General features: G+C 31.5%; 2 protein-coding genes across 6 annotated transcripts; one reads left to right on the top strand and one right to left on the bottom strand.

Annotated features, from left to right (window-relative positions):
• Positions 1–2,194: 2,194 nt before the first annotated feature.
• On the bottom strand, positions 2,195–4,766 carry LOC106776953 (probable serine/threonine-protein kinase PBL19). The gene is made up of 3 exons (XM_014664438.2): positions 4,020–4,766; positions 3,133–3,255; positions 2,195–2,956 (listed from the first exon to the last, which is right to left on the bottom strand). The coding sequence occupies exons 1-3, from the start codon at positions 4,641–4,643 to the stop codon at positions 2,384–2,386; spliced, it is 1,320 nt and encodes a 439-aa protein (XP_014519924.1). The 5' UTR covers positions 4,644–4,766; the 3' UTR covers positions 2,195–2,383.
• A 2,600-nt stretch (positions 4,767–7,366) lies between these two features.
• On the top strand, positions 7,367–9,875 carry LOC106755887. Of its 5 annotated transcripts, XM_022787559.1 has the most exons (7): positions 7,687–8,083; positions 8,241–8,304; positions 8,405–8,442; positions 8,544–8,634; positions 8,732–8,962; positions 9,034–9,168; positions 9,248–9,875. In XM_022787559.1, the coding sequence occupies exons 2-6, from the start codon at positions 8,266–8,268 to the stop codon at positions 9,163–9,165; spliced, it is 531 nt and encodes a 176-aa protein (XP_022643280.1). In that variant the 5' UTR covers positions 7,687–8,083; positions 8,241–8,265; the 3' UTR covers positions 9,166–9,168; positions 9,248–9,875. The 5 variants fall into 5 exon arrangements, with proteins under 5 accessions (XP_014493597.1, XP_022643280.1, XP_014493600.1 ...); XM_014638111.2 differs by lacking the exon at positions 7,687–8,083 and adding an exon at positions 7,367–7,564 and having other exon boundaries at positions 9,034–9,875; XM_014638114.2 differs by having other exon boundaries at positions 7,687–7,841; positions 9,034–9,875.
• Positions 9,876–13,943: the final 4,068 nt, after the last annotated feature.

Here is a 13,943-nt window from a genome sequence, read left to right as displayed (position 1 = left end):
TTTGAGATGAGTTCTCCAATTCTGTCCGATCAATTTTTCTAATAGAGTAAATTAGTTTTCTGCCATTTTTTCTTAGTATGAGTTCTTCTTATATATATATATATAGGTCATCTCATATATATATATATATATATATATATATATATATATATATATATATATATATATATATATATATATGTCATCTCGGTTCGTTGAAATATATAAGTCTTCTAAAATAGTCTTTATTGATTAGTGATCTTAATAGTGTGTCTTCATTGTGTTTGTGTTGTTCAACTATAAATTAGCACCCTTAAGTATGTTGTCAACATCACATACAATGAACATTCATCTATAAATTATTCTTCTTATGTTCTTGAACACAACATATATAGAAAGATAAACATAACTCAGACAATAATTACAAAGGAATAATTTCTCAATGAATCAGTGAAACAAAGGATCTTGGAAAGGAAGCACTTCAAAACTTGCTTTAATCGACTCGATAGAAAGCAAAAGCAACAAATTTTTAGAGAGAAAAAGAGGAAAACTGCAGTGACAGTATGAGCATTCAAGTTACGTGGAAGAAATATATGAAATCGTGTTTTCTAAACGTAATGAGACGTGTTAGAAGGTTATGTTGACAAATGTCAAATTGTAGAGTGTGTAAATGTTGTCACATCTAAGAAAAATACACTGCCAAATGTCCAATTCTTAAGTGTGTTTAAATTTACACTTTTAGTTAATTTTGTGTTATTTTGAAGATTGTGTTTAGTTGATGATTTAGATTTTTTTTTTTTTGTGATAGTTTAAAGTGTATAGGTTATAGATACGTTTTTCTTGCAACAACCACAAAGAAAAATCGGTGATAAATGAAGTTGAGTAAGTAATTGGTTTCTGCAAACTGATGTGAACATGTTCTTTCCTTTCTCTCATGTTCTTCTGAGTGTCCAAACTGTCTCAAATTTTTTCCTAATTATAAACTATGACAAATGTTGACCTAAAGATACTTGTTATAAAGACCCTAATAAATCAACTCTTCCATCAATTGAATGTAAATTTATTTCAGGACACCCTTAACTCGTGCATGTAAACTTCTATTTGGAAGTTTTCATTAAATGTAAATTTATTTTATTCAACCATTTTGCGTGTGAACTTCCTTCCAATTTTGAAAATTTCAAAACCAACAAACCGCGGAACTTCGTTTTCTTTAAGGAACTAAAAATGTCACTTACCAAATAAATCTTATTAATAGCTAAAATTATACGGCCATAGTTTCTTTTAACCTGTCACTTCTGAAGAAAACAGTGTATCTGTCATTATTGAAAAAGAAAATCTATTTGTCTCTTATTCTAAAATTTCTAGTATAAAACGTGGATCTGATTGTATTTTCTAAAACAAGAGAAAAATACCATTTTTTAATTATTATACCCTCGTCAAAAACAGAGAAGTTATATATACAACACAAAATATATAAATAAGAGATAAAATATTTATTACAAATAATCTTAATATAAATAACGAAAATAATATATTTTTCCTTAATTTTAACAGTATTACAATTAACGACGAATAAAAAGACAGAATATATATATATATATATATATATATATATATATATATATATATATATATATATATATATATATATATATATATANATATATATATATATATATATATATATATATATATATATATATATATAGATTTACTAACTTGTTTATGTGTGTTGTTTTTCAGTTAGTACATTTTAATCATATCTATCGAATTTTAATAGACAAAAATATTTTAATATATCATAAATTCTAAGTTTTAAGATTAAAAATATTTTAATAATTTTTATTTTCAAAACTAAAAAACAAAAACTTCCAAACTCTTACTCACATTCCTTCTTCCTCTCACCCCACACTTACACATGAATTTATAAAGAACAGATATTTCATCATCCACAAAAGCCCAAAAGAAACCTAATTACATAATTACATTAAATAAAATATACAGAAGTAAAACCAGTGCGCTGTAAGCTGTGTGGCTGTTGCAGTAAATGATAGCACCTTGTTTTATTAAAATACTTATAATAGCTTTTTTTTTTAAAAAAAAAATTATAAATGCAAGCAAGGCTCAAAGGAGTACGGATGAAACAGTTAATTCCAGTTATTGCCCAAATATTGATTTGCATGACTAAATTCATTGTTCGTTTGAGAAGGCAAAATCATTAATAAATCACAGCTTTCCTCAAAGTTAACCTGTACATAACATTATTAATCGATACAAAATTGGGTATATACCAGCATGTTAACTGTGTGTGCCTGACAATGTCGATTTCACTGACTGAAAACTATGTGATCAACAAACATTGCGAATTTGCTATTAGCAGGTGACTGACTATAAGGTCACTCAGTCACCAGCTTCTTACTAGCCCAGGCGCCCAACTTTTCCAATCCAACCTTCCAATAGACTTGTTTCTTAAGCTGACCATGTCTTTCAATTCAAAAACCTTCTTCAGGTAATTGTTCCCTTGTTTCGCTGGTTCAGGTTCAGTCTCCTCTATAGATACCTTCTCTTCTTTTTCTTCTCTAGCGGTTACAGCAGCTTGGGGAAAGCCTTCATCCCGAGTATCTGTCTCAATAATAATGATTCCAAGAGACTCAACCACCTCACTCATTTTTGGGCGAGACTTCGGCTGTTTTGTGAGGCATTTGTTTGCCAGGATTGCAAGTTTATGGGCTGATTTGATGCAGTATTGCCCCTTAAGTCGAGGGTCTACAATATGATGGAACTTCCTAGGATCAGAAACATAAGATCTAACCCACTCTAAAAGCTTCTGTTCATTTTTAGGTAGGTTTCTCTCTACAGCTCTCCTCCCAGTGATAAGCTCGTAAAGAACTACACCAAAGCTCCACACATCACTCTTAGCGGTTAGCTTACCAGTCTGAACATACTCTGGTGCAGCATAACCTATGGTGCCAACAACCTTTGCAAAGAAACAAGTCATTGAAGAATGGTAAAATATAGTATAATTTGCTTAAAATAAGCTGCCAGAAGACACGTTGATCTGATTTTATAATGCAAATCTTTTAATTTCCAAACAATGTTATGTATAGTTGTAGAATATAATGAATTTTCGCTAGAGTACAGACAAATTCTTACTGCTGTGGAAACATAGCCGGACCCTTCTGAAGGTCCTTGCCTAGCCAGTCCAAAATCAGAAAGCTTTGCATTGAAGTTTTCATCCAGCAGGATGTTGGACGTCTTAAAATCCCGAAATATTAGCTGCACCATTAATAGTGGCAATCATCAATAGTGTGTTTCAACAAATATTCTCTATGGTTTTTAGCAGATGTGAAATGCTGTAAAAGATATCTATCCACAAATATATAAAATTAAGTCGTGCCAAAATCTGATGGGGCTTATAAACCACTATTAACCCTAAAAAAAGCCGAAGAGGGATGTCTAAGTCACAAAATTTTCCAATCTTCACAACTCTTTTATATTTCTACTTCACCATAAGTCCTAAACAAAAGAAAAAACAAATGAACTCTCAACAATTTGCTTTACTAACAAAAAATTCATGTACAAGACACTTAAAAAGCCATTGATTGCAAGAATCCAGATCAACGATTTCCTACTCATTGTGCTTGTATATAGGGTACACCCATATACAAATCTGCCCACCTAATAATCCTAATTTCCTTCATGTCACATTCTCCTTTACTTTCAATCCAAATAATCCTCATTTCTCAAACTTGATTCCACACCAAAACTAAACCCATTGTTATGAAGCAACAAGCATTCACTTCAGCAATCCATGACAATAATTCTCTAACAAGTATCCTATTCCATAAAAGATATCCATCCATCCGCCACATATATGATATATATCAGTAATGAATTCGTAAAATAAATAAACACAGTCCAACATCAAGTACCCATTTCTTTTCAATTTAAGCACAGAGACCCACATGTTTGTTTTGAAAGAAAATAACATAAATGACGACACGACAAGGCAAAGTCACGATCCATCACACACAGAGTACCTGAAAATCCATTTCTTCATGAAGATAAGCCAAACCGCGAGCCGCATCTTGCGCAATTCTCAACCTGGTCCCCCAAGGCAGAACCGTGGAAGGGACTCGTGCCAAGAGATGCTCCTCCAAGCTCTTATTCGGCATAAACTCGTAAACCAGAAGCCTCTGGATCCCTCTTTCATCGTCCTCAGCGCAGTACCCTACCAACCTCACCAGATTAGGATGCTTCACCACTCCCAACAAATTCACCTCGTTGATCCACTCCTTGTGCCCCTGCTGCCCGTTGCGGTTCAGCTGCTTGATCGCCACCTCCTCTTCATCCACCACGCCGCGGTACACGGACCCAAACCCCCCCTCGCCAACTAGGAGGGCGCGGTTGAACCCGCGCGTGGCGCACTTCAGCGCCGAGAATGGGAAGAGGCGGAGGTCGTTGGCGCGGCGCTGCACCAGGTAGTGATGGAAGTCCACCGTATCGGAGAATTCCGTGGAGTCGGAATCGAAGTTGGAGCGGCTGCGCGTGTCCATGAGACTGAGCGAACGCGCCCACGACACACGCGAAGTGGAACCGCGCGAACTCGGTGCCGCTGCCACGCAATCTTCGTCCTCTGCGTTGGAGAAGTAGAAGCACTTCATTTGCGGAAATCAATGAACAAACCCAAAAACATTCGAATTTCGCACTCTCCTCCCTTTCAACGTTTCATTGTTTTCAGACTCAGAATCAAAAAGAGAAAGACGAAGAAAACGAACAATAATAATAAAATGTTTTTTTTTTCTCTCTCTATTTAATTATTTCTGTCATTAAATTTTACTTAATTTATTATGCTAATTGCATCATGTAAAAAGCCGTGACAAATGCAACATTAAATATATTTATTTATTACATTGTCATATTTAATCTATTACTTTAAAAAAAACTGACAAAATATTCAATTCACGTGTAACCGAGGCGTTTTAAAAGAGGAAACTGAAACTTTCCATTACGTTGAAATAATAAATACCTAAAATATATTTTAACCTATGAAATGTAAGTATAGTCCAACTAAAATTGGATTTAAATTGTTTAAAGATCTCCAGCTTAATCAATGAAAATAATATAGGTAAAAAGAAACACTTTACTAAAGAAATTATACAAAATTTTGAAAGAAGAATACTCTCACACTTACTTTTCATTGACTGTTTTATTTGTGATTTTTAAAATTGTTCGAAAATAAAAGGTTTAATTCCTCCATTGGTTTTCATATTTGTTTGTAAATCTCAGTTTGATCTTCAAGTTTTTGAACGGTCTCAATTGGGTCATAATTTTTGTAAAAATACACACATTTTATCCTAATATTTAAACTGAGATGAATTTTTTATTCTAGGCTTAATTCCTCCCTTGGTCTTTATGTTTATGTAAAAATCTCAGTTCAGTCCTCAAGTTAACGTTGTCTCAATACACTTAACGGTTGAGGTAAAATGTTTGCATTTCATAAGGACTTGAGAACTGAGATTTTCACACAAACATAAGAACCAATGGAGGGATTAAGTCTAAAATAAAAAATTCATCCCAGCATCAATTAACGCCGTTTGAGACAACTTAACGGTTAAGGTAAAATGTGTGCGTTTTTACAAAAATTATGACCTAATTGAAACAGTTGAAAACTTGAGGATATTTGCACACAAATATGAGGACCAATGGGGGATTAAGCCAAAATAAAAAATAAATAAATAAATAAATGATTGTCTTGATTTGGGTAAAAAGAAAACCTTATTTTTACAAAGTAATGTAACTAAAGAAACTAATAAAAATGTTTTTTCTTTAACCTGGCTGAACTTGTGACATTACACATATTGTTGGACGAGTCAAAATCAAATTAGTTTATTCAAAGAATAATATTTATATTGAAAAAGAATATAAACTTTGTACATCTAACATTGCGGAAAATGTCACGTAATGTCTCTTTTAAAGAAAACGATGCGTTTTAAGTAAACAAATTCTGTGTTATTATTTTATCATGTATGAGTAATGGAATAAATTACATAGGACCCAACTATGCTATTGCATTTTTGGAAAAATACATTTTTATATAAAAAGTTTATATATTTATTATGTCAAAATATTGTTAAAAAATTTATATTAATATATCATTTTCTTTTGTATGTTATTTGTAATTTATTTTATTCTCACCTGATTATTAGAGTGGTAAATAAAATAATAATAAATAACACTAAAATGAGAAAGAGATTATTGGCTTTGCGGTAGAATGGCAAAGAAAATGAACTATGACAAAAGGGAAAGTATATATTATAAGAGAAAGTGTCTTTATTTTTGTTTGTTTTCTTTGATTCCTTGTGGACTAAGAATCCAAGTCTTTAACATTACTTTAATGTATAGTCAATTTTAAATTACATGGTACACATGTTGCTTTAATATTTAAATTCATCATTTTTTAGTAGGTAATTGGAATAAATTCATCATTTTTAATAATAAATAATACATATCGAAACGGAAAATGATATTTTAACACCAATTTTTTACACCATTTTGACACTACACACGTGTCAAAATGTGATTGGACGATTTCAAATTAAAAAAGAGGACATATTTGGAGAGAAAAACTAAATTTTTTTTTTAATTTGAAATCGTCCAACCACATTTTGACATGTGTGTAATGTCAAAATGGTGTCAAAAAATTAGTGTTAAAATATCATTTTCCTATCGAAACTACAATAAAAAAATCATAAAGGTGGAGTATTTATATGAGAAAATCTTATCGTTATAAAAGTTACAACAACCGTGATAATTTTTTAAATAAAAAAATGTTTTTAAGAAAGTATACTATCAGCTACATTAACTTAAAATAATTTTAGATACTTGTTTACTCATAAATCATTATGTATTGCTAATTTATTATAATTATTTTAAAATATATATGTCCTGTAATTTTTTTTTCCTCCTATGACAGTCATGTTTGGGAACATGGAACACAAGAGTCCGAATTTTGTGGTGACGGTTGATCGTTGTGGCTGCTGTCGTTGGTGGGCGACTCGGCAGCCGTCGGATCAGAATTCATCATCGCATTCAGCGGACACCATTGTGGTGGGGCCCATTTGATGGAGTACCTGAAACTAAAGTGTGCTGAGAAATTTTGCTTTTTCTTGACGCAGTCTTCCCTTATCTATTAAGTCCTTCGAGTGGTGTCATTATTTCTACTACTTCTACTATTTTGAATATTTTATTCTTAAAAAATAACCTAAAAAGTTTTAAAAGTGAAGAAAATAAAACTCACGTCATCAAACAAGTATTTTTTTCAAATCAAAAATAAAAATACAATTAATGTATTGACTTTTCAAAATAGAAAAGTGCAGTACTCCTCCATGGTCTGAGAGTAATATAAAAGTATAAGCCGCCATGGAAGGGAGTAAATGAAAGTCTAATACCATGTTCTGTTCAACATGTTTTCTTTTTCTAATGAAGCACAGTTGCAAAATCCAGCATTCATTCAGTGAAAGTTAATGATACTGTGTTTGGTCTCATGATGTAGGGACAGAAGGTGATTATAGAAAGAATGGAGGTAATTAAGGGTTGTGATTAGCAGTGACTCCAATATAATTTGACTTAAACTTCAAGCGTACTTCTGCTTAATCATAATCACTACACAGTGATTGTAACTGATAACTACACAGTATATGTATATGTCTAGTTTGTGATCTGTTATTGCAGGAGTATAGGTTGCGATGATGGATAATTGATTTCCACAGTGTTAGATAGGTATTAGGTTCTGTGAATTATTTTCAAGGAATTTAGGGTTGCATTATCTGCGCATTGCCCAGTATCTTTATAGTTTGAGGGTGATGCTCGCTCCACCACCCCCAATGCTATCTCCACCTCTTTCAGATTTTCTTATATATGTGTGTGTTCTGTTTCTCTAACGAGGGATAATTTTATAATGCATGATAAGCCAAAAACTAGACGTGAGATAATGGGGATAATCTTTGGTGACCAATTTCTTGTTCTGTCTTTAGAATTCTTTGTTCCAAATTAAAACACTTGTACAGGAAACTGGGAGTTTTTTTCTTCCAGAAATTATAAGGTCATCTTCTTATTTAATGAGTTTACATGAAGCAATATATATAAATTAGACTACATCAACATGGATTTCGTTACTTTCAACATGGATTCGTTTTTATACTTGTAAAATTATCTGGAATTAGTAGAACTTAAAAAAAGAAAATTCTGGTTTATTTCAGAATATATGATTCAAAAGCTTGGGATATGTATAAGACTTATGGAACAGCGATGGCTGGTCTAAAGGTATGATTTTTATAAACCTTTAAATGAATTGTATTAGAAACATTTCTTTAGACAAAACCGATGTTTAACAAGAATCAGTCCTTCTTTCTCCTGTCACCAGGCAATTGGCTATGACTTTGAGTTTGATGAGTATAATAGGTAATTTGTCTACATATTTGTTTCTTTTCTGCCCATTTTTCTACTTAGCCATTCATTTCAATCTAGTTTAAACCATGTGGAATTTTTCTTTGATTGAACAGTTTTGTTCATGGGAGATTGCCATATAATGTGCTGTTGAAACCAGACCCTGTTCTCAGGGGAATTCTGCAAAGCTTGCCTATTAGGAAGATTGTAAGTTTGTATGTCGTTTTTTTATGGTGAAAATAGTACTTATGAGAAATGTTGTCTTCAGGATGATGATAATGTCTATTCTTGGTTTCTCTTTCAGATATTTACAAATGCAGATTCGAACCATGCAATTAGTGCGCTTAAAATCCTTGGATTGGATGACTGCTTTGAAAGAATCATAAGCTTTGACACTCTGAATCCCTCCAACAACACCAATCCTTCTGAATCTAAACCTACCACCGAGGAAGTTTTGAACATCTGTGAGCATTTGCGCCGGCATGACTCTGATATGGTGCTTCCACGCACCCCCGTTGTCTGCAAACCCTTTGATGTAAGAACATTCACCTTTCCCTCATTAGGTGCAAGACTTCGAAGCCTGCCTTACTGATGATGCTGGTGCAGATTGCATATGCTGGAAATTCTGTGATTGATAGCCTCGCCATAACTGATGGAATCAACATTAAAGTATTCAGTGCCTACCGTCAAATTTTCGGAGCTGTTATTACTATTCTTGCTCTTGTTTTTTGTTTTTAAGAGGTGAATTAAACACCATTATAGTTTATGCATATTTGGATAATCAATGTTTTTTACTTTTTTTTTTTTATAATCAAAGCAGAGAGAACAGACCAAACTTGACATGGAGGATGCTCGTGATGACATTTCTTTCCGGATTATTTGGGTATGCTTGATGTAAACTATTTTATCTTCATCTCTTTGTCCTTATTATTAAATTAATTTGTACAATAACTTGAATTCAAATAATGTTTGTTGATGATATAAATGAACAAAAGTTTATTCCAAAATCTTTTTTTCACCCCGATAGGGTTGGTATCAGCAACATATGCTAACGTTGTATTCAACATGGTTCCTGCAGTCACTTTCATCCTCTCCTTCTTGTGTCGATACATAGTCATCACTCACCCGTTTTGATACTCATGTGTTATTTTGCGTTTTGTGGGAGAGAGAATTCAGAAATATTGTAGTGATTTTTGATTTTTTTTTAGCTACGAAAAGTTTGCGAACAGTAGCAGGGAAAGCTAAGGTAATGAGAATGATAATTGGAGTTAGCGAGTCAATGATATTGTCATTCTTCAAAGGAATAGAAATAAAAATTTGGAAGAATATGCACATTAATCTTATGCATAAAACAGACCACAATCAGACAAGAACATCTGATAGAAAAGAGTGGATAGGTCTTTTAAGTGGTCTTGGATGTTGCTTGAGTTTTTCAGTATAGCTCATCATATAGGCATATGTTACTCTCTTAGATGAGTTCATAGACATGTTACATCTATGATGCATCTTTTTGCTTTAATTATTTGGTGTGGTTTTGTATAAATATTAATGTTGAAGCTGTGTATGTACAATATAGGCTAAGCTGAGTGGGGAATATCCAAGCCCCCACTCAAGTACAGTGTTAATGAATTCAATGGTGGCAGTACAAGCCACACTCCTTGCCCTTTGTGTTGAAAAAGATTGGAATCAATGGAAGTTGCCTTCAGCTATTAGGATTTTGGCGTCACTCTATTCAGTACACTAATAACCATTCAATTTCTATATCATTTTTATTTTCTTCATATTTCCAATTTTCATCACATTTTACCTATTGCGCTTTCCTTTGGGCCTTTTTTTTCTCATACTTTAACTAACTCCAAAATGAAATGGAAATTTGCCATTTACTTATATTTCATATTTTAAAACTAAAATTTTGTGGTAGGGAATTGCGATCACTGCATTTGTGAATATTGTCACTTCATCAGAGACAATATTAAGTACGAGAGATGTTGTTGTGGAGTGATCATGTTAATTGAATCTTTGGGAAATGGTGATCGTCAAATGAATGACATCGACGATAATAGGAGGAAGGAATTGATGTAGGCATTTAAGTTAGTAATTTTAAACATTCTAATCTATTAAAAAAACTATTATATTTAACATAAACTTTTAAGATCTATTATTCTTATAAAATATATTATTAGAAAGGTGTAAGAATTTATTTAATCTATTGCAAAAGCTTTATTGAATTAATTTTTTTCTTCTTGATAATATATAATTTGTTTTTGTGGAAGTCACTTGTTTCTCTTTTTTTAAGTACTCTTTTCTCATACAATTCTTCTCCATTTTCTCTCGACGTCGCAACAAGTTCATCTTACACACACATCCACTGCTTCCGAAAACCCATCCATGTATAAATAACCTAAGTAGCATGTATATAGTTCCGGAAACTCTCCATTTTTACATTCTTTCTAAAATCTTTTAAAATAAATAAATTATTTCTTAGAAAGAAACTATATTTCACACAATTTTTTTCGCCATTATTATTTTTTTCAGAAACAATTTTGTTTGAGAAAACAATCTAAAGATGGTACTTTTTATCAAAAAGTACTTGAACTTTGGTTTATATAGATGGCTCACTGTTCTTCAAAATTTATCGTGTATGAAAATCAGGATAATAATCTTTATTTCTTCCATTTCCATGAATAATATTAAAATCAGAGTAGGGAAGAAAATTTTTTACGTGAAAAATATATGATTAGAAACTACATTTTTTTATTTAAAATAGTGTGTAGAGCAGCTTTTTATTTGCTTTTAAAACACCTTTTTATTAAAAATATTATCTTTTAAACTTGATCATGTGGAAAATAATTTATAAATTTTATTTTTTGGAGATAAAATATTTTTGTTGAATAAAGAGTTAAAATAGTGGAATAATATCTAATTATCTGTTCTTTAAAAGAGTTTTTTAAAATTTATCTGATTACTCTTTCCTTGCCTAACTTAGAGACGTTGCTTCTACAATTAGTAAAACTTTAGTGAAAATTAAATTACAAAGCCGTTTTAAAACGATTATAACTAGTTTGTTTAAACATATTGTTCCTGCTGTGGGGGTCTTCGGATCTTCCTGCGTCGTCCTCTGCTATTAGTCGTTTGGTCTTGCACTTCTCGTGTTCAGTTGTCCGTTGATCTAAGTCAAGACGCCTTCTGTGAAGTCCGGCCGGATACTTACTAAATGCACTTCGACGCTCAAGTCAGTGTTCGGTCTTTTAATATCAAGGGTAGAGATAGAAAGAGAGTGAAATAAATGTGCATTAAATGTGTTCACCTACCTCTCACCTTTGACTTATATTTATAGTTTTTTTCGTGGGCCAGTGATTAGTGAAACCTTAATTACGGCCCAATCATAAGTCCACCGCGGTTAATTGGATCTTACCTTAATCTTGAATGTTTACTATATCTTAATCTGCGATCTCTGTCGTCCGTCCATGTCGTCCGCCTTAACGGATGATTTTGGTGAAAGGTTGGTGCGTCTTGCGCTGAATCTTATATCTGTTTGGCCGTCCGTTCCGTGTGCTGTCTCTGACCGTCCGGTACACATATTTTATAAGTTAAGAAAAGAATCAGATTATCTAAATTAATTGTAATAGAAGATAAAGGATAAAAAATATAAATAAGAGGGATAAAAAAGGAATGAAGTTAAATAATTTAATTTGAAGTTTAAGAGAGAGTAAATAGTTAGGTAGGAAAGTGGTTTGAAAGTGTTGGATAGCATTTAAGAATGAGGCCCACCCATGTGCATCATCATCTATTCAACCACTTATGCCACCAATCATCTCACCCTTTCTATTACTTTTACTAATTATATTAACTATTTCATTAAAAACATTTCAATTTACGGTCTTAAAACTTAATTAAATCTTAAACAATTATCAAAAACCTTAAATCACTTTTAAAAAGTTAACATTATGTAACAAAATTAATTTGGAAGCTTTTAAATGCGACCCACTTTCTTCTCTTTTTATTCCTCCAGTATTTGGTTTATAAAATAGGGTTAATTCATCTTATTCGTTTTGCATAATATCTAATCTACGAGTCTACCAGCAACCTGTATAAGGATTGCTTATTTTTTAATTTTATTATTTTGTATTTGTATTCAAAAGAAGAAGAAAAAAAGGTAATTTAAAAATAACCAATAAAATATTCACTCAAAGCAAAATAACAATTATATTTATTTAATCTTGATTTTTTTCAATTGTTGCTATTAAGATTTTTCTTTATTGGAAGTATGAGTATTATTAATAATAACCCTTATACTTATGTATAAATAATTATTATAGTCAATTTTATTACCAAAGTATTTATTTTTCCATTTAATGTTAAAAATATATAATTATTTTTGTAATTTAAATATAACCACGTTGTTTCATTATTAGTCCGCGTGAATTACGACTTATGCCTAACAAGTCAAAATGGGACAACATGTTCAAAAATTCAGTCTGTACCACACTTTTTCTTGTGGACTAGCCCGCATGATCTGTTCCGCGTTGTCGCGTTGTCATCCTTAAGAGAAACTATAGTGCCTTAAACACGAAAGTTTATAACAATGACAAATATGTTATGTTTTTAGATTTATGGGTCAAACACACACTATGAGACTAAGAAAACTCATTAAATTTTACATTTGTTGCTTCTTTGACTATTAAGATAGGAGAGTTATAAAATTTAAGGTCTTTTATATATTTGAGTAACTAATAAGAGTGTCAAAATAGATTTTGGTCACAAGATCACCTACCAAAATGAAATAGGCCAGGTTGAAATTTTAACCCACTAACCTATTTTGGCTCAGTTTACCTAACCTGCCAAATTAACGAGTCAAAAGCAGGCCAACTCATAATCTATTTTGTTTTTTATTTTTTATTTATTTAAATTAAAAATTATAAAAAAGTAAATTTTTTTATATTATATTTTTGTAAAATGTAAATATGCAATATTATTATAATTTAAATCATTAACATTTACAATTAAGTTCTAATTATAAGTTATAATAAAGTAATTTAACATATAAATGTATTAATTAATTTGTTTATCTAATTTGTATATACAAACAAATTTTATAAATAAAAATTTAATTTTTTTTTAAAAATTGAAGAGTTAGTCCGTCAACTCATTGACCTGTCCTATAATCAGATCAATTGCAATTTCTAACCTGTTGGTGGACCAAGGACAAGCCGAGCCAAAACATGTACAATTGACCCATTTTATCATCCCTAATAACCAAAAACAACATATTTCCAACAAATTGGCAAAGTCTGCCTCAACCTTTGTTATAATTTGCCACTTGTAACCAAGATTTATACCTTTTTTTACCTTAGAGTCAAATTTACCAATTTAATATTTGGTCTTAAAGAGAAAACAATCACAATTGAAAGCATGCATAAAGTATTTTAAATAAGTCATGCACATCATCATGAAAGTTTAGGTTGATGGAGAAGTCATAAAATCGACTACAATTGAGGATCACCTTTCTCACTTAT

Source organism: Vigna radiata, chromosome 2, assembly GCF_000741045.1.
Source record: "Vigna radiata var. radiata cultivar VC1973A chromosome 2, Vradiata_ver6, whole genome shotgun sequence".
Classification (NCBI taxonomy): Eukaryota; Viridiplantae; Streptophyta; class Magnoliopsida; order Fabales; family Fabaceae; genus Vigna; species Vigna radiata.
This window is presented reverse-complemented; position numbering and strand designations above follow the sequence as displayed.